At 51.1% G+C, this 26,924-nt stretch overlaps 10 protein-coding genes across 10 annotated transcripts; 3 read left to right on the top strand and 7 right to left on the bottom strand.

Moving 5' to 3' along the window:
* Positions 1–963, top strand: TrAFT101_001083 (uncharacterized protein; the record flags this gene model as incomplete). The annotated part of the gene is made up of 2 exons (XM_024909431.2): positions 1–82; positions 152–963. The coding sequence occupies 2 exons, from the start codon at positions 1–3 to the stop codon at positions 961–963; spliced, it is 894 nt and encodes a 297-aa protein (XP_024765327.2).
* A 586-nt stretch (positions 964–1,549) lies between these two features.
* TrAFT101_001082 (uncharacterized protein) lies at positions 1,550–2,911 on the bottom strand (the record flags this gene model as incomplete). Its single annotated transcript, XM_024907519.2, has 1 exon — positions 1,550–2,911. The coding sequence occupies exon 1, from the start codon at positions 2,756–2,758 to the stop codon at positions 1,550–1,552; it is 1,209 nt and encodes a 402-aa protein (XP_024765326.2). The 5' UTR covers positions 2,759–2,911.
* Positions 2,912–3,308: 397 nt separating this feature from the next.
* On the bottom strand, positions 3,309–5,781 carry TrAFT101_001081 (uncharacterized protein). The gene is made up of 3 exons (XM_024910892.2): positions 5,407–5,781; positions 4,979–5,344; positions 3,309–4,907 (listed from the first exon to the last, which is right to left on the bottom strand). Exons 1-3 carry the CDS (start codon positions 5,474–5,476, stop codon positions 3,745–3,747), a joined length of 1,599 nt encoding a protein of 532 aa, XP_024765325.2. The 5' UTR covers positions 5,477–5,781; the 3' UTR covers positions 3,309–3,744.
* Positions 5,782–8,926: 3,145 nt separating this feature from the next.
* On the bottom strand, positions 8,927–10,077 carry TrAFT101_001080 (uncharacterized protein). Its single transcript, XM_024907518.2, has 3 exons — positions 9,957–10,077; positions 9,674–9,861; positions 8,927–9,565 (listed from the first exon to the last, which is right to left on the bottom strand). The coding sequence occupies exons 1-3, from the start codon at positions 9,991–9,993 to the stop codon at positions 9,032–9,034; spliced, it is 759 nt and encodes a 252-aa protein (XP_024765324.2). The 5' UTR covers positions 9,994–10,077; the 3' UTR covers positions 8,927–9,031.
* Positions 10,078–10,296: 219 nt separating this feature from the next.
* On the bottom strand, positions 10,297–13,670 carry TrAFT101_001079 (uncharacterized protein). The gene is made up of 4 exons (XM_024899156.2): positions 12,356–13,670; positions 12,221–12,294; positions 10,780–12,152; positions 10,297–10,722 (listed from the first exon to the last, which is right to left on the bottom strand). Exons 1-4 carry the CDS (start codon positions 12,539–12,541, stop codon positions 10,607–10,609), a joined length of 1,749 nt encoding a protein of 582 aa, XP_024765323.1. The 5' UTR covers positions 12,542–13,670; the 3' UTR covers positions 10,297–10,606.
* A 714-nt stretch (positions 13,671–14,384) lies between these two features.
* On the top strand, positions 14,385–18,967 carry CEF1 (Pre-mRNA-splicing factor cef1). The gene is made up of 4 exons (XM_024909430.2): positions 14,385–16,422; positions 16,480–17,697; positions 17,788–18,052; positions 18,130–18,967. The coding sequence occupies exons 1-2, from the start codon at positions 14,422–14,424 to the stop codon at positions 16,810–16,812; spliced, it is 2,334 nt and encodes a 777-aa protein (XP_024765320.1). The 5' UTR covers positions 14,385–14,421; the 3' UTR covers positions 16,813–17,697; positions 17,788–18,052; positions 18,130–18,967.
* Positions 16,909–19,270, bottom strand: TrAFT101_001077 (uncharacterized protein). The gene is made up of 5 exons (XM_024899230.2): positions 18,488–19,270; positions 18,121–18,403; positions 18,017–18,041; positions 17,757–17,943; positions 16,909–17,684 (listed from the first exon to the last, which is right to left on the bottom strand). Exons 1-5 carry the CDS (start codon positions 19,108–19,110, stop codon positions 17,042–17,044), a joined length of 1,761 nt encoding a protein of 586 aa, XP_024765319.2. The 5' UTR covers positions 19,111–19,270; the 3' UTR covers positions 16,909–17,041.
* Positions 19,271–20,268: 998 nt separating this feature from the next.
* On the bottom strand, positions 20,269–22,492 carry TrAFT101_001076 (uncharacterized protein). The gene is made up of 3 exons (XM_066126236.1): positions 22,075–22,492; positions 21,942–21,959; positions 20,269–21,858 (listed from the first exon to the last, which is right to left on the bottom strand). Exons 1-3 carry the CDS (start codon positions 22,260–22,262, stop codon positions 20,547–20,549), a joined length of 1,518 nt encoding a protein of 505 aa, XP_065982335.1. The 5' UTR covers positions 22,263–22,492; the 3' UTR covers positions 20,269–20,546.
* Positions 22,493–23,551: 1,059 nt separating this feature from the next.
* TrAFT101_001073 (uncharacterized protein) lies at positions 23,552–26,184 on the bottom strand. The gene is made up of 2 exons (XM_024907517.2): positions 25,962–26,184; positions 23,552–25,814 (listed from the first exon to the last, which is right to left on the bottom strand). The coding sequence occupies exons 1-2, from the start codon at positions 26,029–26,031 to the stop codon at positions 24,874–24,876; spliced, it is 1,011 nt and encodes a 336-aa protein (XP_024765317.2). The 5' UTR covers positions 26,032–26,184; the 3' UTR covers positions 23,552–24,873.
* On the top strand, positions 23,666–25,429 carry TrAFT101_001075 (uncharacterized protein). Its single transcript, XM_024903340.2, has 4 exons — positions 23,666–24,199; positions 24,261–24,340; positions 24,402–24,684; positions 24,759–25,429. The coding sequence occupies exons 1-4, from the start codon at positions 23,966–23,968 to the stop codon at positions 24,903–24,905; spliced, it is 744 nt and encodes a 247-aa protein (XP_024765318.1). The 5' UTR covers positions 23,666–23,965; the 3' UTR covers positions 24,906–25,429.
* Positions 26,185–26,924: the final 740 nt, after the last annotated feature.

Below are 26,924 nucleotides of genomic sequence, written 5' to 3'. Positions count from 1 at the left end.
ATGCCGGCACAAATGTTGAGTCAAAACCCAGGCTTGAGAGAAATATCGCCTAGCATTACTGGCGGCGCCGTATCAGCCCAAGGTGAGCCCTTGAGCATTCCATATCGCAATTTTTTTTTTTTTTTTTTTGGGCTTACTGACATCTCTGTAGGATATTGGATGCCTTACCGGTGTGCTAAAGCGATATGTGCGACTTTCTGCCATAGTATCGCAGGCGCACTGATTCCCCTCTTTGGCCCTTCGTTTCCCTCCGAATGTGCTCCAGCTCCCCCTAACGCTACTCACTGCAAAACCATGGTGATCAGCCAGCAAATCATACTCAAAGCAACTGAAGAGGTTGAGAAATATCGTCAGGGGAAAGATGGTGGGCTTATAAAGGCTGTCGGTGAAATAAGCAGCTCTCATCGGGCCGTCGAAAGCTATGCATTGCGTCGCAAACGGGAGAGCCAAACTACACTTGTGCCCATATTACCGTCGCAACCCCGTTCTGCCTGGACTCCAGTCAATGGATCAGCCACCAAAGGCCGCATGATGAAAGCTCCAGCCCCGAAGATAGTGTGTGACAACCGCGAATCCAACAAGGTCTTGCTAGGAACAAGCCGCAGCGCTCTTCCAAATCAATCTGCCCCGAGCCAGAATCTTTGCCAGAAGGAGAAGGCCAGCATATCCAGCCCATCACGAACAGAAGCGGACGTTTCCGAGGGTAATTGGAGATTCAAACGGCGTAAAAGAGCCTTTGACGAATCGAGCACGACGCACCCGCCCATTTTGCACATGGAAGGACGTCGAGGAGAGGAGTCACAGCAAGAGCTGGAGCACTTGGGGGTAGCTGCGGTGCTACTGAGCCTGGCCACAGATGTTCGAGACACGGCATCTCCTTCTTCACCGGCTGTAGAAATGCCAGACAACGACTGTCCCGAGCGACATCACCAAAGGAAGCGACCAAAGGCTCTTTCATTTTAACAGCTGGATGGTATCGGACTACTTATGACGGAGTTGAATATTGTTTTCTACCCCTATTTTCTCTCATTTTTTCCCCTTCTATCTTCGATCTGTTTGTCTGCATAATAATAGCTAATTGCTTTTTGAGATACCCCATTGGGCTGGCATCTGCAAATCAGACTGTGATATTTTTTGGGGGGTCATCTTTTGCAGAGATGCTGGTACTTCTGCTCATCTTTCCTTTTGGATATTTGGATTCTGGGAATTCACCAAAACTGCCGAATATGGTTCTCTTTGTTCGGAAACACCGTGTAATTGTTAAAACTCTCGTTCTTTCGAAGTGGCAAAGCTATGCTATTGTTGTATTTTGGGCTCGTTGATTTGGATTTTGCACCGATTAACGCAATTTTTGGCTTCTTTGTGATTGACCAATCGTGTACGATAGTTATTTAGGCCGCTTTGCTTTATTTCCTAATAGGTCATGTCGAGGTCTTCACCTCTTCTAGATGGCATCTAATTGATTGAATTTCCCTCTTCTTTTTCCTTGAATACAGAATTTTTCTTTTCCTTCCAAATCGCGTGTCTATGTCGTAACTTTTCGTTTTCTTCAGCTCCTCTCTCCCTTCTCCGCCGCTCTCTTCTCCTTAAACTCCTTTACCCATCCATCCGCCTTCGAAGTCGGCACAACAAATATCCTCACCACCTCATCCACAACCTCTACTTTCCCTCCGGCCAACACCTTCAACAAAGGCACTCTCTTGCCCATCTTGATCAAGCCACCCTCCTTTGTCTCCACGTAACACGTCACCCCAGCGAGCGTATACGCCCCCTCTTTATCCCACGGCAGGGGAAGAATATATCCGAGATGGTCCTCCAGCGTATGCGTCTCCTGAAAGGCCTTGATGAAATCAGATTCCAGATGTAGGGGATAGAGCAGAACCGTTGGAAAGGCCAACTCGGACGAAGGATCATCCTCATCCGGCAACAGAGTTATCTTTGCGTCTTCCATCTCAGGTGGCTGTTCCGTCTTCCGCGTCTTGATACCCCTCGCCACGAGGGCCGTCTTCAAGAGCAGTGCCCGTCGCTGCTTCTTCGCCTCCCTTTCTGCGGCCTTGCGCTTCAGCTCGTCCAGCGTCTTCGCGCGCTTAATGATGCCGTCGGCGACAGTCCTCAGGGCTTTGTTCTCCGGCTCTATTGCCAGACCTCTGGCACACACGTCGTCGGCCTCCTCTATGCGATCCACCGCCAGCAGCGCCTTTCCGCTGCGATAATACGCCTTGACGTTCCGCGGGTTGAGCCGCAGCGCCGCCGCACAGTCCGTCCAGCAGCTGCGGTAGTTTTGCATCTCCAGATGGCACGCCGCACGGTTCATGTACATGGCCTCGAGCGTCTCCTTCTGCTGCTTGATCTCCTCCTCAGAGTCCGGCTCTCCAGTCTCAGGATTCTTGGTGACCTCTCCCTTTGCCCTTTTTCTCTCCTCGACGAATAGAATGGAAATTCCCTTTCCGTAAAACTGCTCTGCGTCTCTATAGCCCCTCGCTTTGAAGCACTCGTTTCCACGCTCCTTGAAGTCCGTCGCATTCTCCAGCGGCGTGCCTTCATATGCCAGTGCTTGCAACGCAGCGATATCGTCATTATCCTCCATCTCCGTCATAAACAGCGGCGACTTGTTCAGATCTGCCAGGATCTCGTCCACAGATTTGTTCTTGGCGATGGCCAGCGCCGGCGGAAGGCTTGGTGCAGTCGCATCAGATGGATTTTGCTGGGCAAGGCTCATGGCCTGCTCAACCTGGTCTGCGAGCTGGTCTATACTCATCGCTTTTGGAGACGGTGGCGCACGGATATGCGCCGCTCTTGGATTACAGTTGGATATACTGCGTGTGTAATAAGAAAGTAGAGTACAGGTATATTTCTTGTCTCTGATTTTCTGCGCTGTTGCTGTAAGAGACACACAGCCCGAAGAGCTTTATTTAGAGTGGGGCAATCTTGAATATGACGAAGACAAAATTTTGTCCGTCTTGGACGCTTGATCTTCTTAGTACCCAATACTAGCGGCCTAGCACTTTAACTACCTACAGAAAGACTTGAGATGTGCGCGGGTAACAGACCAGAAAATCTTCCATATTGTTTGCAAGAGCAAACACATTTGGAACTATTTTCAAAGGTCATCATCCGACCTCCTTTTTTGAAAGTTCACATCTCATTTTATTTCCATTTTCTTTCCGCCATCATTTTTTGGCAGCAATCTCCGATCTCATAGGCCCAAGTGGCATCTGTGCTACCAAGAAGCCGAAATCACTTCAATGAGCAAACAGTTTTGATTTGCAACCAGCACTATTATTGCTATCTTTTTTCTAGTCTCTAAAACTATCTAGTCCCCTTCATTTTTTGAGGACAGAAGAGAGAAATAAGTATGGTATAAAAATACACTTTTCCGTGCCACCCCCAAAACGCCAACAAATGCAACCCTTTTCAGATGTAGATACAAATACGGACATGTGCGCTTTCTTGGATGATATCGTCTGTATGTTCGTTCTCCCAAAGCGTCGCACTCAAATCCACCACCAGCTAATATTAAACATGCGCCATTGGGTATATAGCCACCTTTGCCTCGTCCCCGTAAAAAAAGCGCCGTTTAATTCGTGCGTAAAACCTGTTTATCAAAATCAACTTATTCACCACTGCGACTTGCAGATGGCGTTTCATCAGAAATGCAACGGCTCCTACCACGAGGATGCCGTTTGTAGAGACTTTTTGTCTGTTCTTTTGTTCTTTACTTATAAATCATTTTATGATTGTTATTCACTCCACGTCCTCGACTGAAACTTCAGCGGGCGCGGCGGGGAGATTTTGTTGCTCAGCATCCTCCTTTGATCGCGGGTAATCGCGATCGCGGGGAACGGTGAAGCAGTGAATAGCGCCGACAATGGCGACCAGAGAACTGGCGTACCATGACAACGCAGTGCAGTCGATTTGGCTGCCCAACGTGTAGAGATAGCCTGCGATTGGTGGCGCAATCATACGGCAAGCAGCGCCAGCGCTGGCGGCTAAGCCGTTGACTTTGCCCAAGGCACTCGCAGAAGGGGTAGCTCCCTTGATTAGGATAAGGAGGAGTGGGTAGAGTGTGATGGAGAGGACGTTGCGTACAGCAAGGCATAGGTAGATGGCGGGGAAGAGTAAGGATTCGGGGACAAAGAGCAGCATTGGGACAATGGCATAAATGATGGGGTGTAGAACCGTGACGACAAGGAAAAGTCGGAATACACCGAACCTTTCGGCTGCCAAAGGGAAGATGACGGCCTGGACAAATAGAGCGATGACTCCATTGACGGCCATGATCATACCCACATCACGAAGGGAAAGGCCCAAGCCACCAGGAGAGTAGAAGGGTGAAGAAGCACCAAGTTTGGAGAGAGTATTTACCGAAACACGCTCATCTTCAAAGAAGATTGGCATGAGGTGATCGTAGGTCATTGAGTGGTAGGTGAAGATGCACAGAGACAGGATGAAGCCGACGATGCGCTTGTTCCAAATATTGGCGGGCTTCGTCTTTTCCGTAGATATCTCGTTCGAGCTACGCTCCGGACACTCATCGCTGCTGCTGCTGCTGCTGTCTCGAATAGTTCCATAGGTCTCCGCGCGAAGGTCCACCGCTGGCCGCTTTATCGCGTCCGAAGTCTCCAGCAGTGGGGTCTCTTCTGAGACGTAGGTATCTGCGGGAAGTAGAATTCGAGGTTGCATGTCAGGGTGAGTTTCTTCAAGGAGGAAGAATCCCATGACGATACTGATGAACAAGAGAGCAGCGCAGACGAGGTTGGGCAGGAGGTAGGGGTATCGCTCGAACAAAGAGCCTTTGGGGAAAGCATTGGGCCAGGACTCGTGGGGATCAGCAAAGGTTCCGCCAATACAAGGGCCCACGATGGTTCCAATACTCCACACAAAAGGCATAACGGAGAAAGCGCGCGCTGGTAACAAACGTTAGCATGCATTGTTCAGTAGCGTTAACACAAATAGGTATTTGGAACAGAATACTTACGTTCATGCTCAGGTTTTGTGACAAGCTCACCGACCATGGTCTGGATGACGCCAATGTTGCCGTTGAGGAGACCTCCTATTGCGCGGCCGGCCAAGGCGATCCAAATGTTGGAGGCGAATCCCACCATGATCATGCTGAACATGGTTCCCACACAGCCGAGGATTAGGACGGGCTTGCGGCCGATGCGATCAGACAAGCCGCCCCAATACATGCCCATCAGGGCCTCGGCGAGAGAGAAGGATGAGATGAGGAGGCCTGAGTAGAAGGAGGCATCTTGCTCGTTTCCAATCTTGAATCTCTTGACAAGAGCCCAGGCATAAGGAAAGATGGAAGTGAGAGCGATTGGCTCGGCAAGGCGAACAATAGCTGCGCAGGCATTAGCTTTAATGTTTCCTATCCTTCTTCTTTAGATGACGAAATAGACTTACCGAGGAGGAAGAGTTGAAGGGTCGGGAAATCGTCTGGGTTGCGAAGACGTGCCTGCTTTGTTAGGTTCATGTCTTCTCTGTTTGGTATGAGCTTACGACAACAGACACAGGCACAGATTTGGAAAAGTGCGTGTGTTGGTGTGCGTATAGAGAGGCTCGAGTTTCTCTCTCAAGAGGCGGTTGGTTGCGCGAGTCGTGAAGGGCAGAGGAGTTGCGAGTTGAGTTGAGCGCAGAGGCGAAAGGAGAGATACAGTATAAGTAGGCGCGGTGGGTGAGGCTTATGCTGATGCGTTCAAAGTATGGTGTTGCTAAGCCCCGCACACAAGGTGGCAAGAACGAAGCAACAAGTTTCTAAGAGACGGACAACCTGAGCTGATGGAAGATGTTGTTGAAAAAGATTTCGCAGAAGGCGAGAGAAATCTGGTGGGAGCAGGCCTATTTCAAGGAGTGGCGTCTGCGAAGGTGGGAGCGCACAGTAAGATACAGTGCCCAAGACGGTGGCAGCTGGTGGATCTGAATGCATCGGTAAGAGAGACATGCATGTAAAGCGTGTGGCTGCGTGTGGCATGTGGGGGTTGAGACAAGGACTGCATGCAGAGCCGCGGCAGTATGCAGCAAGCGAGGCCGCACGAGCCACACGCTAGGCACCTCGAGTATTTTAGCCTCTGGCAGCAGCCGCAAGCGTCGCACCCCGGGGGTCTTGCTATTGGCGGTTTTTTGTTCGCGATATGTCTCGCGCTGCTTCAACTGTCTTGCATTGTTGTGTTTGCAACGGCGGCTGCTTTCAGTGGCAAAATCTGGTTCTAGCAGCATCAAAGACGCCGCGCAGCCATGCACATCTGCTATGTCGCCATCCATTGTTCCCGGGAAGACGCCACATCCGGGGAAGACGAAAGACGCTCGTCCGCACGCTCCGTGATGTTGATGCAAATAGTCGGTTTCTGCTCTCTGTCCGTCTCCCAATCCCCGAACCGCGAATCAGTGCCGGCTGGTACTACCCACGCAAGAAGAAAAAAAAAAAAAACTATTCGACGGGGGGGGGCAGAGTTAGGGAAGAGCCGATCAACTCCCAGACTAGCAACTCTAGCAACTCTAGCTCACCTGGTGGGTGGTCTCTCCTCTTGCGATAGAGGCGGCTTGTTAGTCTCGTGTTGCGCTCGGATCCAGACATCACATGCCCTGCCATTGGCTTATCGCTGCCTGGCAGTTGTCAACCTCGTTTCCCGCTCCGAACCAGGAGTTTGATGTGGGGTGCAGGCTCGGTGGCCACTACACAGTATATGCATCTATCGCAAACACGCGGCCAATTGGGCTTGGCAATTGGCAGGTAGAATTTTCCCTGCTTCGCGGCGCTCCACCCAAGACGGCAAAGCCTAGACAACCTTTGCATGCGCTGCACGATTGTCTGCGACGCCGACGAGCCGACGCCTTCACCCGCGATTTCAAGCGCTGGGAATATCCATCATGGTTTCATATGCTGTGCGTGATTATGCTGACGGTGTTGCTGCTTCAGCCGTCGAGATGGAAGGATGATTGTGTTTTACCTCGACTGCGGCGACTCTTTCGCCGTCATGGCTTCGCGATGAGATACAAATGATCGCATGACAATGCAATGACGATAGGCACTATGACCAAGATTCTGGCGTGGTGACGGACACCATTGTCAGAAATAAGTCAAGCCATGCCATTCGCATGCTTGTACGAATGAGCCTCGCCCTCGAAATGCCACGCTGCCTTTTTGACATCTTCATGCGGCTCGCGCTCAAAGGGCCGAGGGAGCGATGAGTCGCCTCGGATGCATGCCGGACAAGCCTCCCATGCGACATAAGATTGACAGCAGCCGAGCGAAGATGGGGGATCAATTGCATGCTCGTACTAGCATGCATATGGATTCTACTAGAACCTAGGCAGCTCGGTTCCGTTCCCTAGGGTATCCTCATATAGGTGCGGACGGCGTGAGTTGTCATTACTAAATATCACAACCTGCGAGATAGGTAGGTCTTGAGCCGTGGTGCCAGTATTTGCACGGTCACGCTACACACTTTTACTCCCACCAGCCTCCAACTCCAATTTAATCAGCTTATGCGGCTTTCCCGCACTAACCTTGGATCTGCAGCTGTTCGACCGGTCCTAAAGGCAAATTTGAACCGACATGGAATGACGGCTGTGGCTGCCGGTGGTATAACCGTCACTGGGCGAAGTCGAGTGAGCTGTAGAGCATCGAATCTAGTAGAAATGACAAGAAGAGATGCAAGACCAGCAAGAAACAGGCACCGGCTTTGGCCCATGAGCATCCGGATCTGCGCCAACAAATCGCCGGAGCATGTCCCCCGCCTCGTGCCCCTCCTCAATCTCTCTTCTGTTCTCCCTTCCCTCTTCCCCGCTGCTCACCTTGGGGGGGGGGGCCTGGAATGTGTCTCGAATCGCAGCGTGAGGAGCAAACTGGCGGTCTGGTCGAGTTCTACCCCGGAAACAGCCAATGGATAGCCTGTGTCTAATTGTGCTGAGATTCATCTAGTCTGGCAGCCTCATGACCAGCTTCCCGTGAGGCACTTGCCAAGGTCGTTTCTAGCGGGTGTCGCATAGCCGACGAGCAGACAGACCGTCAAACGCCCGACCCGGGACGCTCCTCCGACGACCTTGATCTTGGCGTGTGAACACCCACGCGCTGGCGCAGTGCCGGACCCTCAGGGCCTCACACCCCCTCCACTCTATTTATCTTCTGGTGGCCTGAGCGCCAAACAAGGAAAAAGAATCTTTGAAGGTGGAGAACGACTGCATGTTGTATGCAGCTATCCAGGAAGCGCTAGACAAAGAATTCCTCTAGTTCCCGAGGACTGGGCCACACTGGGTGGAGCATCTTTAGCCAACACGATAGACTGAAAATCGAACCGAAACTGATAATGAGCAGCCAGTCCCTCATTGGCGAAGAGTGGCTGCATTTCTGACACAATAGATATTAATGACGCGCGGCCGCTAGGCTTCTGATACTTGCTTGAATCAATGGCGACCATGAGCAACTCGTCTTTTTATATAACTCACGATCTACAATTTTGATGTTTTCTCTCTTCGGTTGTGAGCGGACTCGGGTGCCGACTATTGCCTCGCCGGTCTCGGGGCGCGAATCAACTTCGGCTATTCCGACTGCAGTACGAATGGTGATCTTGCAACTCTGTGTTGCATTCAGCATAATTTGGCTACAACGGGAGTTTCAATTGTAACAGCACACAGCCGCCATTTAGCACTCTTGCTTGTCCAATCGCAGATAGCCTTTTTAAACCGTATTACATGATAGGAATCTATCCAGGGACTTGTATTGTCCTAAAAAGAATGCGCGGCCCCGAGCGAGCAAGGCATAACAGTTCTCAGCTAATACTGAAGAAGATAACGATTCATCTCCAATGAGATTGGCTAAGTCCTATGCTCTTCATTGATATACTGATACTGTCGTAGCACGACTCTCCGGACAATTATGCTCTTATTACACATCTGACACACAACTCGCTGTTTATTAACATGTCTCTTTATCAGCTTCACTGAATAGCCACCCATACTACTACTATAGCTTTGCCGCCCATGCAGATGGAACATGTAGTTTCACAAAACCTCCTTGTCAAACATCTCCTCACAGTCGCTCACCTGCCTTAGCGCTGCCGACACCCATTTCTCCCAGCACAGCCTTATACTTCTCCGCCTCTTCCACCATCTGCTCCATCGTCCGCATGTTGCGCTCCGCGTCCTCAATGCTAGGCATCCTCCCCGCCGGCTGTGGCCTCCCATGTTCACGATCCCACAAGGCCCCTCCTACATTCGCCTCCTCGCTGGACAACTTCACGTAGATCTCATCGGCAGTCTCGCCCATGTCGCCCTTCATGCGAGGGATGATGTGGACGTGCACGTGCGGGATCGTCTGTCCCGCGTCAATGCCGTCCTGAAGCGCGACAGTGAAGCTGCCGGATGTGAGGTCCGAGGGGTTGGGGAAGTAGAGCTTCGCGAGGAGCTTCTGCGCGAGCTGCACGGTGGTGAAAAGATCTGTTGTTTCGGCGGGGGAGAGATCCAGGAGGCGGCGGTGCGGCTTGAGGGGGCAGATGAGGATGTGGCCCGGGAGGAGGGGCTTGAGGTTGACCAGGCCGTAAGAATGGGGAGTTGTGAGAAAGACCTAGAGTATTAAAAAAAAAAATGAGCTGTGCTCACACTCAAATTGCGCTTTTCCTTTCTGCTATTGAAAATGACGTATATGTCGTTCAAGGCTGGATTGTTCTCATACCTGCTTGGTGACCTCAAATGGCCCAAACTTGATATCCATGCCGTCGGTGTTGGTTGAAGTCATGATGCCTCTCGCAAAAGACGGCCTTTCAAAACTACCTAGTTTAGGAGTTGTAACAGAATGATCTGACCAACGCTGCTTAACAAGTTGGCTCGTCCGGAACAATAACAATCTATTCGAAGCTGTAACTGTCCGAGTTGTGTAAATTTCTCACTAGTCAGCAAACGTTGAGTGAGAAAATGGGGGGCAACGTATGCATTATTTCCTCGGCATTTAAACTAACCCGATCGATGAGCTAGATTTTGGAAAACTAGACTCATGAGTAAGAAAAGAGAATCAAGCCAAGGTACATATAATTAATGGCTTCGGTTTTTTTTTCATGTAAGAGTGAGATGTGAGCGTGAGATTGTGAGATTTAAGATTGTTTTGTTTGGCAGAGCGGGGCCGTGTCGTCGATGCGCCTCTCAGATTGATTAGCCTCTTGTGGTGTGGAGCAGGTCTCGGCTCGCTGGGATCGAACGCTCAATGGCTGATGAGAGAGGCTTCGTTTCCCCAGCTTGTGAAAGCAGCTATAAACTAGTTTAGTGACTCCGTAAATGTCTTATAAATGAGCTTTGCCTGTAGTTTATAAGACTCAAATGAAATACAGCTACATCGTACAATTTATTTGGTATCTTCTATCGGATATTCTAACATTACATATCGTATCACAAATCTCTCCTCTCAAGACTGCAGCAACCGCTCGTTATTACTCTTACCGTTGAGAACAAAACTTCATCAATATGTCTAATCGCTTTTGGATTATTCTTCTCATCGTTCTTGCCACTTGTCGAAAGAAATCATCTCCACATATCACTACGCCGCAAACCGCTAAAGAACAAACGCTCAAAGACAAACCGCTCTCCAAAAGTGCACCGCCAGGCTCCTCTGCATCTAAATAAAATTCGAGTCTTCGTTTGCTGAAAGAAGGGCGGCGCCGGCGTCAAGACGCGCCGAGGAGCGGTTTGGTGGCTGCTCAAACTGTTCCTCTCCAACATCTTCCCAGTGGACTTTAACACTTTTGTTAGCATATAAAAGGCCGCAAACGTTAATTTGGAGATACATACTATGAGGTCTCAAGATAAAAGCACATGTCAGACCGATGCTGAAGAGTCCACCAAGGAGCACAAAGATGGCTTGTGGGAACACGCCTACTGTCATCGCATATAAGCCGTTGAATAAAACGGGCCCAATGACTCGTGAGAGCGCCTGCATGAAACCAACAGCGCCAAGGACCTGCCCAATACGCGACGCGGGGACATGCTTAGTGACGGCTGCTTGAACAGTGGCGCTTCCAAGGCCCCCAAGGGCGGTGACCATTCCGCTGGCGAAAAAGAGGTGTTGATTTCGAGCGAAGATGTATCCAATGCATCCCAGCAAATCCGAAGTCAAAGCGAATCTGAGCACCCAAACGTCTAGATTGTCCGCTCCAGAGTTTGCTTCTATGTGAGGTTGCCCAGACTCTCGTCGCCGCCGGGCTGCTGGTCGGATGCGGAAGACGTAGTTGATAATGGGGAAGATGACCATCAGCACAAAGACACGAATCATGGACAAGGAGGAAATGAAACGAGACGTCTCAAAATTGCCCCAGTTGAACATGTATTCGCTGTAGAGCATCAGTACGTTACCCACAGCCATCATGGATCCCATGATGATGGTGTCGGCGATGGCCAGTGCGACCAAGTTGATTCGGAGCCTTGAAGAAGTTCCAGGGCCAGTTGGCCACAGAATCTTGAAAGTCGCAAAGGGGTTGTGAAGGAGGCGAGATGAGGAGCCCTCGCTACCATCTTGCTCAGCTTCAGATCTGGCCAATTTCTCGCGAGCTAGCATCTGCCTTCGCTTTGAAAGAGACTCTGGCAAGATAAAGCGGACGAAGAGGATGAAGAATGTGTGGCAGCCAAGAGCAACATAGAAGATTGAAATGAGCGTTCCGGTCCACTTGACGAAATAGCCGGCCATAAGAGGACCCAGAGCAAGGCCGGTGAAGAGGCAAGCATGGATATAACCAATGGACACGGCCCTCTTGGACGGAGGAGTGCAGTCGCTCGTGTATGACTGACTGAGGATGCTGCCGGCGGTGAAAGAGCCTGTAATGCCATCGAAGACAGCACCGAGAATCATCCACCGGTAGTTGAACGTCTGAGGGTATTTGGCGCAGAGGATAGTGACAATCTCACTCAAAACACCACCGCAGGATGCAAGAGCCATCAATTTTCGTCGGCCATATCGATCAGAGAGATGGCCCAGTTTTGGAGCGACGATGGCACTCAGGCCGCCGATGACGAGGTTCAAGGTCAGCATGAATTCAGCGACGTTTCGTTGAACGGCTGGAATGTTGCATTGTGGGTTGTCGGACCCCAGTACAATGGGCTTGTAGGTGAAATGGGGGTCAGCAAGCTGTTCATCAGCAAAGTATTGCTTGCAGACGAGATCTAGAATTCTGCATCATCGGCCAAGAATTATTAGCGATCTGCAAGCAGTTGACAGCATGACTCGACTATTGCTTACAGATTGAGCTTGGGAACGATGATGCCTCCAAAAGCAAGGGTGAAGACGGCGTAAGGACCGAGAAGCCAGAATACCTGCAAATGCTTGTTAGAACTTGTGTTGCGAATCGCACATCGAAACCGAGGGAAAGCATACAGACGGCCTGCGCCACCAGGGCAAATGTTGAAAGTCGAGATCGTTGTCCCAGCTGTCTTTTCTTGCTCCAGATCCATTTGAGCCAAGTAATTGAGACGTCTCTGTAAAGTCCGAGTTGCGGTCGTCGATTTCGCGAACTGTCGGACTTGGACTCCGTCCGTCGCCTCTCCGCTTCGGCCCAGCCATTTTGTGTTTTCGATGCGTGTTCTGGGGCTAATAATTGCGATAAAATGTCGACTGAGTTGATGCGATTCAAGGCAGCTTGGTCCGAGGACAGAAAAACAACACGGGGGTTGCTGATGGCAGACGCGCTCGGCTCAAGTTGGGAAAGCTATAGAGTAGCTTTCGGGGTTGTGATAGCGGCGCAAAGCTCGACTCAGTCTCATTTCTCACCGGGACGAATCTACTCGGTACTTTCCGTGACAGAGGGAACGAGCATAAATATCACAGAGATATGTATACAAGACGACGAGAGGGAGGTAGACAAGGTTCGGGGAGAGAGGAAGCGAGATGAGCGAGCCCGACACAGTGATTCGTCTGGAGCAAGAGCTTACATACATGCCGAGTCCCAGCAAACTGGGGCATGGGCTTCGAGCAGTGATAAGGTATCGCTGGCAAGTGGAGAGCGCTCACAGAAGCCCAAAAAGCAAAAGCAAGCCGCCAAGTCTAATCTCAAGCTGCCGTCAAGGTGCGGGCTAATCGCGTGGACGCCCTCGAGTGGATTCGGAACCAAAATCCGGGGCCCAGGGGGGAAGGTCGACCAGGATTCTTTCAATAGATGGATGGCGCACTACCAAAAGTCCTGTCTGACGCTATTATTAAGTGTGCCGACCCCGTGTTGACGGAGTTAGGCGGCTGGCACAGATGACGCCGTCATATATCTGCTTCACCTCTGCTTGTGCGACGCAATGCGAGCTGCAAAGTGTGTCAGCGCGGCCTGGCCTGATTGCTTCGAAATGCGATTCATTCCCCAGATACCCGCAGGCCACCGCGTCGTCGACGGAGCTGTCGCTGCTGCTAGTTGCCCAGCGCAGCCAATCTGCAGGTGTCGGCCAACCAATCTATGACGCCTGGCCGCTGCGAATGCCGTGCCTGACGGAGCTCTTTTGATAACGAGCCAGCCACACCAACGCACGGAAGCGCAGAGATGGTGCCCGGCCTCCAGCCTATCTCAGCCTATCCAGCCTATCCGGGTACTGTATCCCACGGAAAATGGCGGGGGCCAGCGATACGCTTGTGGACGAACTGACAGACTTTGCGACCGCGTCCGTTTAGCCGCGTCTGGGCTGGAATCTGGCGGTGCCTGGGCCTGTTTTGATGATGCTTGACAGACGTAACTGCCCGGTTGTGTGCTTGGTAATTCGGACTTTTTGCTGGCCGGAGTCCGAACTCCGCCTCCGCAAGCTAACTGCTGTTTAGGTTTCAGTGGACTTTTGAACTATTGCTATTGGGCTCTTTAACGTAGAGTAGACTTTTCCAGCTGCAGATCGAAAGAGCTGGGCAGAGCTGTGGCCGTTGCGTAGATTGGGCCGGATAAATAGTGAGACTGGGACATGATTTTTTATTTGTTTCAACTTATCCCATGGTCCAATCATTTGACAACTGCAGGTGGTTTGCCGATGATAACTGCGGTTAGGCTCAGTGTAGGTGGAATGTACTCCATAATTTTCTCACTGATAGGAAACCAGAGGCTCTACGTGGCACTCTATGCAAGTTGTATTTGTAAATGTAGAGTAAGAAATCGCCAATTAGGCGAAACAACGACATCCATTGATGCCTCATGCGTATGGACCTGACAGAGTGCATGATCGGGGAACCCTTCCAATGCATCCTCTTTAAGCTCAGACATGCAGCCATACGCCTGTGTTGCCAAATCCGGCATAAGGTGAAGCTCCCGGTGGCCGCTGCCGCTGCCCCCGGTGAGCCGCCAATTAAAAGCTGCGCCATGATGACTCAGCAATCTCCAAACGCAACGCGATATGGCTGCAAGGCTCTGGCATATTTTCTGGAGCAAGCCAGCGAGCCGACACGCATCAACCATCACCAATTCCATCGCCGCCGCCACAATGCCGGTCGTCAAGGGAGGTGTCTGGACCAACATCGAGGACGAGATCCTCAAGGCGTCCGTCTCCAAGTATGGCCTCAATCAGTGGGCACGCGTGTCCTCGCTGCTGGCGCGCAAGACGCCCAAGCAGTGCAAGGCCAGATGGAACGAATGGCTGGACCCGAGCATCAAGAAGATTGAGTGGAGCAAGGAGGAGGATGAGAAGCTGCTGCATCTCGCCAAGATTATGCCCACCCAATGGCGTACCATTGCCCCCATAGTCGGTCGAACTGCGAACCAATGTCTCGAGCGATATCAGAAGCTGCTTGACGAGGCTGAGGCGCGTGAATCATCTGGCCTTGGCCTTACCGGACCAGAGGGGGGCGAGACACAGGCACCAAGCGCCGACGATGTCAGGAGACTGCGGCCGGGTGAGCTTGACCCGGATCCAGAGACGAAGCCCGCTCGACCGGATACCATCGATCTCGACGAGGACGAAAAGGAGATGCTTAGCGAAGCTCGTGCTCGTCTGGCCAACACGCAGGGTAAAAAGGCGAAGAGAAAGGCCCGAGAACGCCAGCAGGAAGAGTCTCGTCGCCTTGCGACTCTGCAAAAGCGGCGAGAGCTCAAAACGGCCGGCATCAATATCAAGGTTACCACGCGAAAACAGGGTGAAATGGACTACAATGCAGACATCCCATTCGAAAGGAAGGCTGCCCCTGGATTCTACGACACCTCGGAGGAGAAAGTGCGAAATGATTTGCAGCGTGCGGCATTCGACCCGAGAAAACAGCAGCTTGCCAGTAAGCGCAAAGGCGAGGGCGACGAGGATAACGATCGCAAGAGGAGGAAGAACGACAAGGAAGGCATTTCAGAATCACAAAAGGCTGCTATCAAGGCGGGCCAGATGCAGAGGATTCGAGAGGCCGAACAGAGCAGCAAGCGCCGTCCGCTGAACTTGCCTGCACCGCAAGTGGGAGATGGCGAGCTGGAGGAGATTGTAAAGATGGGCAAAATGGGTGAAGCCGCCAACTCACTAGCTAGAGAAAGCGATAACGATGCGACGCGAGGATTCGTGAACTCGTATTCGACCCTCAATACAAATGCGCCGATCCGAACACCCAGAGCACCTGCACAGGAGGACCATATCGCCAACGAAATCCGGAACATTCGGGCTCTCAATGATACCCAATCTGCTCTGCTGGGTGGCGAGAACACCCCTCTTCACCAGGGAGCCGGCTCAACTGGATTTGAGGGCATTGCTCCCCGGAAACACGTCATGGCGACCCCCAATCCTCTAGCCACGCCTTTGAGAAATGGCGTGCCGAACGGCACTGTGCCTGGCCAAACACCAATGCGGACTCCACGAGATACATTTGCTCTCAACCAAGAAGATGGAATGTCAATGACAGGCGCAACCCCTCGAGATATTAGAAACAGGGAGATGGCCATGCGGAATCAGCTGCGTGCCGGACTGGCTGCGCTGCCCAAGCCGAAAGACACTGAGTGGGAGTTTGAAATACCAGAAGACCAAAGGGAGACTGTGGCTACTGATGATGCCATGGAAGAGGATGCTGCTCTCCGGGATCGACGAGAGCGTGAAAAGCGAGAGGCTGAAGAGGCGCTTGAACGGCGACGGCGGACTCAGGTAATGCAGCGAGGGCTTCCACGACCCGTAGTTGTCGACTTGACAGAGCTGCTGAAGAGGGCGAAGGCGATCGATGATCCAGCTGCGGCACTCATTGCGGCAGAAGCGGCTGCTCTGATGGCCAATGATGCTATTAAATTCCCCCTGAGCGGCTCTCAAGTCAAGGGCAAACCCTCGCCTTTGGCACAGATAGACGACAGCTCCCTCGCTGACGCTCGACTTCGAATTCTCTCAGAGACTAAACCGCTACCGAGTTTTGAAGATATACAAGCAGCCTTTGAAAGCAGGGCCAACGGAGACTCTTTGCTTCTGGGCCTAGGATGCTATAACGATGATGATGATGAGCAAGATGCCGCTATGCGAGCTGCTTTTGACGTAAGTTTTTATCTTAGCCCTCAACTGAATCTACATCGGTACTAACCAACCAAACAGACTGTTCAAGATTCCATCATGACTTCAGCAGAGGAGGACGCAAAGCTCGAGAAGAAGCTCACACTACATCTGGGCGGATACCAGAAGCGGCAAAAGATGCTTAAAGACAAGGTATCGGATGCGGCAGATGCTTTGGATAAGGCAAAGGTAGCTCTCAGCGGGTTTAAGACACTGGCCATCAACGAAGATACAGCGATCAACCGTCGACTGGCGTCACTGAGAGACGAAGTTAATTTCATTAGTCGAAGAGAGAGAGAGGCACAGGAGGAATACCAAAAGGCCAAAGAAGAGCTAGAAGCTCTACGAGCGGGGAACGTCAACGGGTACCATTAATCAGGGGACAAAGCATTGAATTTACTACCATGGGGTAATCGAATGGCTGGGCATCAAATGAGGGGGTTGTTGTATAAAAGGAAATCATCAAGTTACTGCGTTTTTTATTCGACATATGCGTTCTGACGTTATCATGCAAGAGTACCTAGGATATCTATCTGTCTACTCTTCTATTTCCAGTCTTCCTATATATCTCTATCATATGTATCATTTCTCACTATCGAACTTTTCAAGACTTGCGCTTTACTGGTGCTAAACGCGGCGTCTTAATGGGCAGAATAATAAATACAGAAACAGCAGCCAGCAAGGTGCAGAGGATAAAGGTCAGTCTTAGCGACGCCTCATAGCTACGAATCACTTGTTCCCTGTACGGCTCTTCTAGCTCGGCGACGGCCTCGACGGACGCTCTGACACGCCTGATGATTTCCAGCTTGTCCTCGCCGCGTACGAATTCATTGAGGTAGTAAACCAACCCATTCTGGATGACGAGGCTGCTCAGGGCAATGCCGAGCACCAGACCCAAGCACCGCCAGAGAATAAGCGTGCTCGAGACGACGGCCTGCTCGGCCTGCTCGCCGCACGCAAGGATGGCTATGAAGGTGCCCGGAAACTGGAATCCCTGTCCGATAGCCTGAGGGATGAGGGCGAGGAGGTAGACGATTTCCGGCATGCCGCGGCGGAGGAAGCAGAGGGTGAGGTTGCCAATGACATACCAGACGGTGCCGGCAAGGACGGGCCACTTGAGGCGTCGGGTCCAGGTTATGGAGAAGCCGGTGAAGGCGCCGATGATGGACGCGACGACGGAGGGGATGACGAGGCGGAGGCCGGAGGAGGTGGCGCTAGAGAGGAGGACGGCTTGGAAGTATAAGGGGCTAGAGATGAAGAGTAAGCGTGTGTCTTCAATCTGAGAAGAAGAAGAATGGGGATAAGGGTGTTTCACTTACATGTTGAAGCTAATGGCGTTGGCGAGCACAGCTGCGATGAAGTTTGCAAAAATGAGGTTCGCCCGAGGAGATTTTTGGATGAGATGGACGGGCATGATGGGCTTGGGGACGCGAGTTTCAAACCAGAGGAAGGATGGGAAGGCAACGGCCGCGACGGATAAAGCAGTGATGACAACAGGATGAGTCCCTATGAGATGAGTTAGATGAGAGCATTCAAAAAGAGGCAAATGTTTGGAAAAAAAGGGGGGTGAGATGCATACATGGATAGATGTTGCCGCCGAAGCTCTGAACAGTGAGTGAGTGGATTTCAATTAGCCCGTCTGCATTCACAATGCTTTCAAGAGCAAGAAGAATCGAAACTTACCAATCCCAGGATTGCAGTCGTCGTCGACACCGTCAACAATGCAGAACCCTTGAAATCAAACTGGCGCATCGCATCAAAGATGCCTCGCCGCGGGCCCTGCAGCCCGATATCATCTGGGATCACGACCGCAGACATGGCCATGCACAGGAGCAGCGGCGGGACCTGGACGCCAAACTCCCATCGCCAGCCGAGCGCCTCGGCCATGGCGCCGCCGAGGGCAGCTCCGAGGGCAGAGCCGGCGCCGAAATTGATGGTGACATAGGATTGGTAGGTGCCTCGGCGTCTGATGGAGAGTCAGCTTTCACGGATTTTCTGCAAGTGTCGCAACATCAACAAAAGAGAAAATACAAAAGAAAGAGAGACATACTCTATCGGCACCAGGTCGCTCGTAATGATACTCCCCAGCGCGGCCACCCCTCCAGCGCCAAGTCCGCAAAGCGCTCTCGCTGCTATGAAACTCTCGATACTTCCCGCCAAGGCGCACCCAATCGTCGCAACAGTAAAGACGCCCAGGCTGGCTATAAATAAGGGTTTCCTGCCCATGGCGTCAGACAACCTGCCCAGCAGTGGCTGGAACGCCGTCGACGTGAGCAAGAAGGCGGTGGATAGCCAGGACGCCGAGTTGGCGGCCCCGAAGTGCGACGTGATGACCGGGTGGGATGAGGCCATGAGGGTGCCGTCAAAGCTGGCCATGAACTGGGAGACGAGGATCTGGGCGAAGATGAGCCAGAAGCGAGTTGGGGAGGATTCGCCCAGGAAGATGAAGGACTTTGCGGCGGTGGAAGAAGTGGCTGAAGCTGTGCTGTTGCGCCGAGGGAGGAGGGGGGAGCGCTCGGTGAAGGGTTGGGTTGTGTCGTTGTCATTGTATTTGATGTGGTTTTGGTTGTTCCGAGTTGGGAGGATGCATTCTTCTTCATCTTCTATATGGCTTATACTTGAGTGTGTCTCCGAGTCCGGACCCGGTCCGGCTTGGGGCCCCTCTCGAGCCATTTGGAGACGGGCTGTTGTGCTAATGAAGATTGTATAAAAGTTTCGTTTCTTTCTAAACTTGTTTTAAACAAGAAAGCAAGCGAAGAATATGCAAAAGGTCTTTTTCTCTTGGGTACTTTAAGTCACTTAAGAAAAAAGGTGAGGAGAACATGCGCTGAGAAGGGGGGAGAATGAACGTTCAGTCAGTGGGAAACTTGCTAGCCGCCGTCCTGAAAGAACAAACCCCATATACCGGAGGGGGAAAAGGTAATACAAGACAAACAGCTGCAAGGGCGTAGAGTCGCATCCGACTAGTATTTGTCTCCTCTAATGTAGCTGCGTGTAAGTGTGGGCGGGAATCTCGTAGCCGACAAGGATGGCAGTACCCGCCTGTAGGCAGTAACATGCAAGTAGAAAAAGAACAAACAAACTTCTCAGCAGGACGAAATCTATATTGGATATATACAAAAAGGGAATTTATAAAGCCGCGTTTCCCCCCACGGCTGTAATGCTCAACGCCGCACTCGCAGCTGAGAAAACAACAAGGCCCTTTGTCGGTGTGTAAGCCCGCCGCCGCCATCGCAAGACATCAGCGGGCTTGTAGCTGAATAAGTCGAGGTCAGATGCACCCGTCCCGCCGCTAATGCTTCTTCAACCCCCCTGTCCATGAAGACACACCCGGGGAACTGGGGAAGCGCCAAAAAAAAAAAAAATATGGAGTTCCAGATGTCTGAACGCAAGAGTGACTACGCCTGCATTTGGCTGGGGATAGCAAGCGGTCAAGTGCCCTATGACGAACTGATATAAGCCAAAGGGACTTATGCTCATAGGCTGCGGTGCCCGCTAATCCTGGTAGAGGATCCTTACTCAGACTGCAGCGATCTCGCAGAGTTTTTATTGGGGCGATTCACTGAGGGGGCGGATTTTTGGAGATCTAGCTAGGCCTATATTCTTACTCATTGGGGGCAATGGCCGCTTGCTGGGAGGCGAAGAGGCGAAAAAGGGGAGAGTTGCAGAGATTCAAGAAACAGTGATTGTGTGTGCCGTGTATGACAGATTGCGTGAGAGGCGTCCAATTGCGCCAAAAGGTATTCGGCTGTGTCATCTCTTTGGCTGTGCTTCGTTACCTACTAGCACTACGCCGCATTCCAGCGCAGTGTACATCAAGAACAGTTTGTTCAGCCATCTGGATATATAAGATACATGTATATATATACAGGGTATATGAGTATGTAGATAGATAGGTAACACTTGTATGTAGACTACCTTCTTCCTAGTATCCCCGCATCGTCCTCTCTCATATCCCTGGATTCGCTCCACATGCTATTCTATCTCATCATGACAAGATTCGTATCTCTAGCGCTCAGTAATCCACGCTGTGCTTTGCAAGAAAGAGAAGGGGCAAAGTAAATAAATAAATAAACCGCAACCAGAGAAAAAAAAAGCCATTCTTTCGCTCACAGCTCTGACTTCTTACTAGATGACGCCTCTGCAACCACCAGGATACCCGCTCCTGTAACACCGCCATCGTGGCAAGGCCTCAGCACTACCCGCAGCCGAGCTTCGCCCCCAAATCTGCGGGACAGTAGCTGATTGAGAAATTGCTGGCAGTCTGCAAGATAGTCTTGAAAGTGCACGATGCAACCGCCGGTGTAACCCACGCCAAGCTCGCGAATTGGAGAGCTCGAATCTGCCATCGCTACCCCATCTTCGGGTAGATCATCCGCCAGTGTAAGCAGGGCGATAATGGCGGCGGCGATTATGCCCGAAGCTCGGACCTCGATGGCTTTTGCAATGTGATACAAGGCCGTAGCCAGGTCTTCCGTCCACGTAAAAGAGGAGTCTGCGTCTTCGGGGATCTGCCGTCTAAGCTTCTCTAGCAGGGCAGATGGTGGCTCTAACGGCTTGAAATGGCTTAGAAACGTCGTCGTCAAGCTCTCCTTCTCTAAGAGCTTCCGCGGCAACGCCTCAGTAGCCACGTTCAACTTATTAACCAAGTAATCGACCAAGATGATTCGAGCCAGCTCGCCCAGGTACCGCCCCGCGGTCATGTACTCTAACGGCTGAAATCCTGGCCTCTCATTCTGGGAAGACAAGGCGTCGTCCCATTTGGTGACTAGATTCATTTCCTTCATCGGTGGCAGCGAGCCGTTGATGCTCCACTCTGTGTTGACTGCAATCTTGGCATCCGCTACACTCTCGCCTGGAAGGACACTCACTGTCTGAGGGCGTTTACTGGGATGCAAAAGGTCTAGCTTCATGGGTATCGTGGCGTTGGTTCCCGTTCCCAAAATTATAGCCATGGCGGCTCGTCGATGCTCTGTGCCGCCGTAGCTGAAGAGGCACGATACAAGCGTGGAGACTGTGTCATTGGCGATGGCGGTGACTCTGACAGGTGGCAGCTCAGACGTTCGACAACTTTCGTAGCCTTGTTCGATGTGAGCGCCTAGATCAATACCAGGTGGTAGAGCAAATCCTTTGCCCATGTCCTTTAACAGGGCGTGAGAGACAGACCGCTGCTCCATGGGGAAGCTGAATGTGACACCTAGAGCCAGGGGTTCATCCTTGGATATGTTAAAGACTCTGCATCCCTCCTCTACAACTTCGGCGATGCATCTTCCAACCCATGAGAAGAGGCTATCTGCGTTATCGTTCTTGAGATGATGGTCTATGGGCCATGATTTCTCCAGTGGCCGCTGGATACGTGATGAAGGATCTTGGGCATCACCATGCAGCTCGACGAAGCCGACTCTGAGATTAGTCCCTCCACTGAATGGGTTCATGTTAGTATAGGTACCGACCAAACAAGTAAATGTTTCATTTTGTTGATAATTTGATAATGGCTGTCTTACATGTCTATTGCCAGATGCCTATTAGAGATTCACTTGTCAGCCTCATGTTCTTGCCAAGGTCACCACCAACGCTGCAGGCCTCAGCTTGCAGTTCTGTTAATAAAGTCTCATTCTAGGCCGTAGCACCACTTACTGTCCGGCCCCTTGGTCAGTGAGGTGCCTCAAAATAGACTCAGATATCGGCGTGGGCAGCCATTGGTCTCTCGAATTCGCAGCCAGATGCCTGAAATTGGCCAGAAACTTGCGCGATAGCTCGTACGACCTGTCGACATCGATGCTCAGCGGCTCCAAGAACCGGTGAATGTCCGCTGTAGTGGCCATGGCTCCAACTTTGCGAGAGCCAAGTGAAAACGTAGAAAAGACGCTATGACAGAGGTATCATGATAACTGTGGCAGAAGAGCGAGGAAAAAGAAAAGGCACCGGTTGCTTTATAAGTTCGCAAAAAAACAGTTACAGCCGGAGACGCAGCCGAGGGCACTCAATCCGAGGCGGGATGACAGCTGCTCACCTCCCGTTATAGGATGGCAGATAACGAAGTAGCAACGAAGTGGTGTTTGAAGTAAATGTGGCAGTGGTGAAGGGTTTCCCCCCTTTGGGAAGAAGCTGGCCGGGTTTTTAGTGGACGCTCTGCCTTATTGGTGCCATTTGGCGGGATGGGGCAGCTTGGCGGACCGAATAGCCTTCGGGACAGGCTTTTTCTAGAAGGGCGTTCAGGCCACCGGTTTGCAGCTAAACACCCAGGGAGGGGCTCGGTATACATGTACCTACCTGCATATATATGGCAGGGTCTTTTCAAGATGAAGCACTTTAACCTCAAGTCACTTACAAGAGAATGTCTCAATTCAAATGACGATACAGCTCGGAACTCGCAGTATTAATTGATAAACATATATCCGATGTTACGTCGCATACTTACCAACGAGCCCTAGCAGCTGCCCACTTGGTAGGCTCTAGTGCCCCATTCTATATATAGTGCTGATATAATAGCATCCATGGATCGATGCATGTAGACAGCCTTACCTGTAGTAGGCAAAAGACAAGCTAAGAGAATGAATGACTTTTCCTCTGGTGGCATCAGGTCTGAGGAGGCAGTAGTTGTCTTGTTTGAGCACCTTGTATTATTTCCGCATATCACACTCATCTTATATACAACGAAAACGGCGTCTCGTTTGATAGCTTTGAGCAGGTATATGATTAGAGTGCCAACCACCATATCCGTATACGTATTAGATAATGATGTGTAATATATTTCCTTGTTGCTGCGACTTCAAGTCACGAATTGCTGCAACATCTCTAGCCCCAGATCTCAAGTAATGATCAGGTGTGCTGCTGTTGGGCTGAAGGCGCTTTGTACCTCAAGGGACTAAAGTAGGGACACAAAATAGAAGTACATATGCGGTTGAAAAGAGCAATGAAAATATAACAATCTGATTCATTTGGGGTACTTATACCTTTTCCTGTTTGCGTATATGTACCATGGGGAATAAGCAGCAGCAGTGATACTGTATATTACAGTGAAACAGCGCCTAAGAGCCTTCTTGTGTACAGCTCTTCAATGTTTCCATCTTAGAAATAATCTGATAAATATGTGGAACAAGATAGTCCTCAGCTGTATTATTCACTCTACAACAAATATGAAGACTCTTGTATTACTGTGTATATGATGGTGCCTCGGTAGATCCCCTGGTACCTTATCAGACACGCGACCCCAAAAAGCCCCTGCTGAGCCGCTCTACTAGGACTAGCGCAATCACCAACCACGCAACCGCTCTTCACCATGACGCTATGCCGTCTGACCAATCTCGTCGCTGCAGCTTCGCGCGTGAAGCTGTACTGCTGCTAAGCTTTCAGTTCTCCAAACCACAAGCATTGCCATCATCAGCGTGCATCGTTTTGGATTTTTATTGCTCTTGGGAACGAACATCACGACTTTAGGATACCCGCATCTTTAATCAGCTACGCTTTTGACGACTTGCTCCTCCGCCGTTTATCTCCCTTCACCACCGCCATCCCTGGCTTCGTTATGGACGAAAAGCATCAGTATCAACCGCAGCCCATGAATCCTCCTCGGCGTGTGTCGTGGATTTTTTCCAAGGGCCGCCAGCTGCTCCTTATTGCGGTCGTCCTAATCGCAAGCTTCCACTTGATCGCTGTGCCTTTTATGCCGAAGCATTTCTTCCAGTGCAACCACGTTAGCACGACCAAGGCCCTCGTCCCGTTCGAAGCGCATATCATTAGCAAATGCCCCGATACCAGGGTACGCAGCAACTGTTTGCAAAGATATATTTTGTTTTTTTGGTGGCTGACTCCTCTCTTAGCATGCCCTTCGTAACCTGATCCTGCCCGTGATGCAAAAGGTCCACGACAAAGTCGACTTTCAGCTCTCATACATTGGCAAGTATGTTAAACCAAACTCTCTATCCACTCATAATCCGCCATCACTAACATCCATCATTCAGGCCCACTGCTAACGGCGGCGTCGAATGCAAACACGGTCCCTCCGAGTGCATCGGCAACATCATCGAACTCTGCGCTCACGAGCTCTACCCCGACCCCAAGATCCATCTCGGTTTCGTCATGTGCCTGACCAAGGACTACGACCTTATCCCCGATCGCGCGCTCATCGAAGACTGCGCTCTCGAGCATGCCATCGACTTCAACAAGCTCAACGACTGTGCCGCCCGAGATGAAACCGCCCACGGCATTGAGCTGCTGCGAAACAGCGTCCAGCGATCTGCTGATGTATGTCTTTTCCGAACTTCTATACGAAAGAAAAACTCCCGTCCGAGTAATAATCTAACAAAACAACTTTATAGGCCAACATAACCATCAGCTGCACCATTCGTCTCAACCACGAAGTCTACTGCATCCGCGATGACGACGAGTGGAAGGACTGCCCCAACGGCCCTGGCGTCAACGACCTCGTTCTCGCTATTGAGAAGCTGTACCGCGGTTCGTCGTAAGCGGTTCGAAGATTCCTGTCCATAGCTCGCTCGCCTCGCCCAACGTGTAGCTCATCGATAGTGCATCCATACCCGCCTCGTCGTCTCCCCCCATGACCTTCAATGTCTCTATAATGCTGTCAAGGCCGACAGCCTTGCCCGTGGCTTGCGTGGCTCCGGCCTCTAGGGCAACATGAACAATATGTATATGGAAGTGGTAGTAGGTCGGTTGATAGTGAACATAGAGCTTCAGCTGGTTCTCCTCGATGCTCGGGTACGTTTTCGTCGTGGCATCGATGACCTTGGCTTTCATGTGCTGTAACCACGGAATGTGCTTCTTCTTCAAGTCCCGAAGCGACCAGATGTCCCGCCGCTCCACCAGCGCCAGCAGGTGCAGACCTTCGAGCGTCTTGCGGTCCCAGTTGAGGTCCGGTGTTAGGAGGAAGCCCTCGTCGCCAGCCTCGCCGAGCTTAGTTCTGTATATAACGTCTTCCACCTCGCTCCTACCCTCGATAATGTTGAATACCCAATTGAGTCTTCCTTGCTCTCTTTTAAGCTGCATGAATGGTCGAATGTGATTCTTGTAAATCTCTGGCGTCTCCGTGACGAATCGAACAGCTTGCTTGCTGTACTTTTTAATATGTGCTTCGGTGCACGGATATATCAAGTTGATTTTCAGGTCCGCAAAGAAATCGACGCCGTTGTCATGGCCGTTGTCTGCCTCGGGCTTGATCTCCTCGTCCACGGAGCCCGTCCTCGCCATGCTCCACGAGTAAATGTCGTTGGCGCCCAGATTTCGCAGCCGCGCGAGGGACGACGGCAAACCGGCAAGATACACCTCTGACGTGGGGAACGTCGCCCGCTCGACGACCATGACGGCGGGCTCATTGCCGATTGTGCCGTAGAGAGAGACGCGACGGCCAGCTTGGTCTGCGTGGGAGATTCTATTGTTAGCGGTTGGGATAGGAATTTGGCAAATTTATGGTTTAACCATGAGATCGCTTCGGTAGGTTGCTAATTTGGTAGTATCAAAGAGCCGCGTAGTCCACTGGAAATAAAATAAAGGTAAAAACTTGCCTTGGTTGAGCACCTTTTCAAGCTTGAATTTGGGCAGCGCTGCCTCAGCCCGAGCCTTGAGATCAGCCATTGTGCGACAATGAATTGGAAATGTTTTGGAGATTCAACAAAAGAATTGGATGTAAATCACAAGGCTTTTGAATGCCTCAGCTTTAATCCCAAAGACTAGATTAAAGGCTGCAAACAGCCCCGGGAAGAAAGTCAAGTGTTGGTGAATGAATGAATGATGGCTGCTATACAAAGCTTTGGAGAAGCTTGCGAACCCCTCCTCAGCCTTCCGCCACTAACAAAGCCCCACGACAAACGCACTAAACACACTTGACAGTCACTAGCCAAGCACTATTCAACTAACACACGCATGTTGCAAACATCATAGCGAGCATCACCACTAATAAATACGATTAGCCTTCAATTGTTATTGCTGTCACTATTTACTTGGCTCAATCTGGACTAAAATGTCGATGGTAATGGAGACTAATCTCTCACAATAGCTGCTTATAGGAGCTGCCTTATCATCCTTATGGCTCACTGCGTTGGAAAAGTGTCCAGGCCGCTACTGATAAAAAGAGAAATGAGCTGACAACGGAGATAAGCATGACTTCACCACTAGAAATACTCTTCAACGAGCTCCCAAGCGAATTCACTACGTACATCCGCTACACTCGGTCTAAGATTCGAGAACTGGCCTAATCACTCGTGGCTTTTCCGTCAGCTGTGTTGATATATTTCCAAGGCTTCAAATAACGATGGCGTATTCGATTGAACTAAAACGCTATTCCACGAGGTGCATGGCCACACCAATGAATCGAGATCTGCCACGCCGATGGTTAAAAGCTATGCTGTAGAGGAAGGTGTCTGACACGTATTACAAGACTTTGGCCTCTCAGAAGAGACTGCGTCTGCTCCATGAGACATATTTGATCCGTTATGTGTTTCTCGGCATCTGTCTGCTGCAAGCCAGTA

The sequence above is a fragment of the Trichoderma asperellum genome, chromosome 1 (assembly GCF_020647865.1).
Source record: "Trichoderma asperellum chromosome 1, complete sequence".
In the NCBI taxonomy this organism is placed as follows: Eukaryota; Fungi; Ascomycota; class Sordariomycetes; order Hypocreales; family Hypocreaceae; genus Trichoderma; species Trichoderma asperellum.
This window is presented reverse-complemented; position numbering and strand designations above follow the sequence as displayed.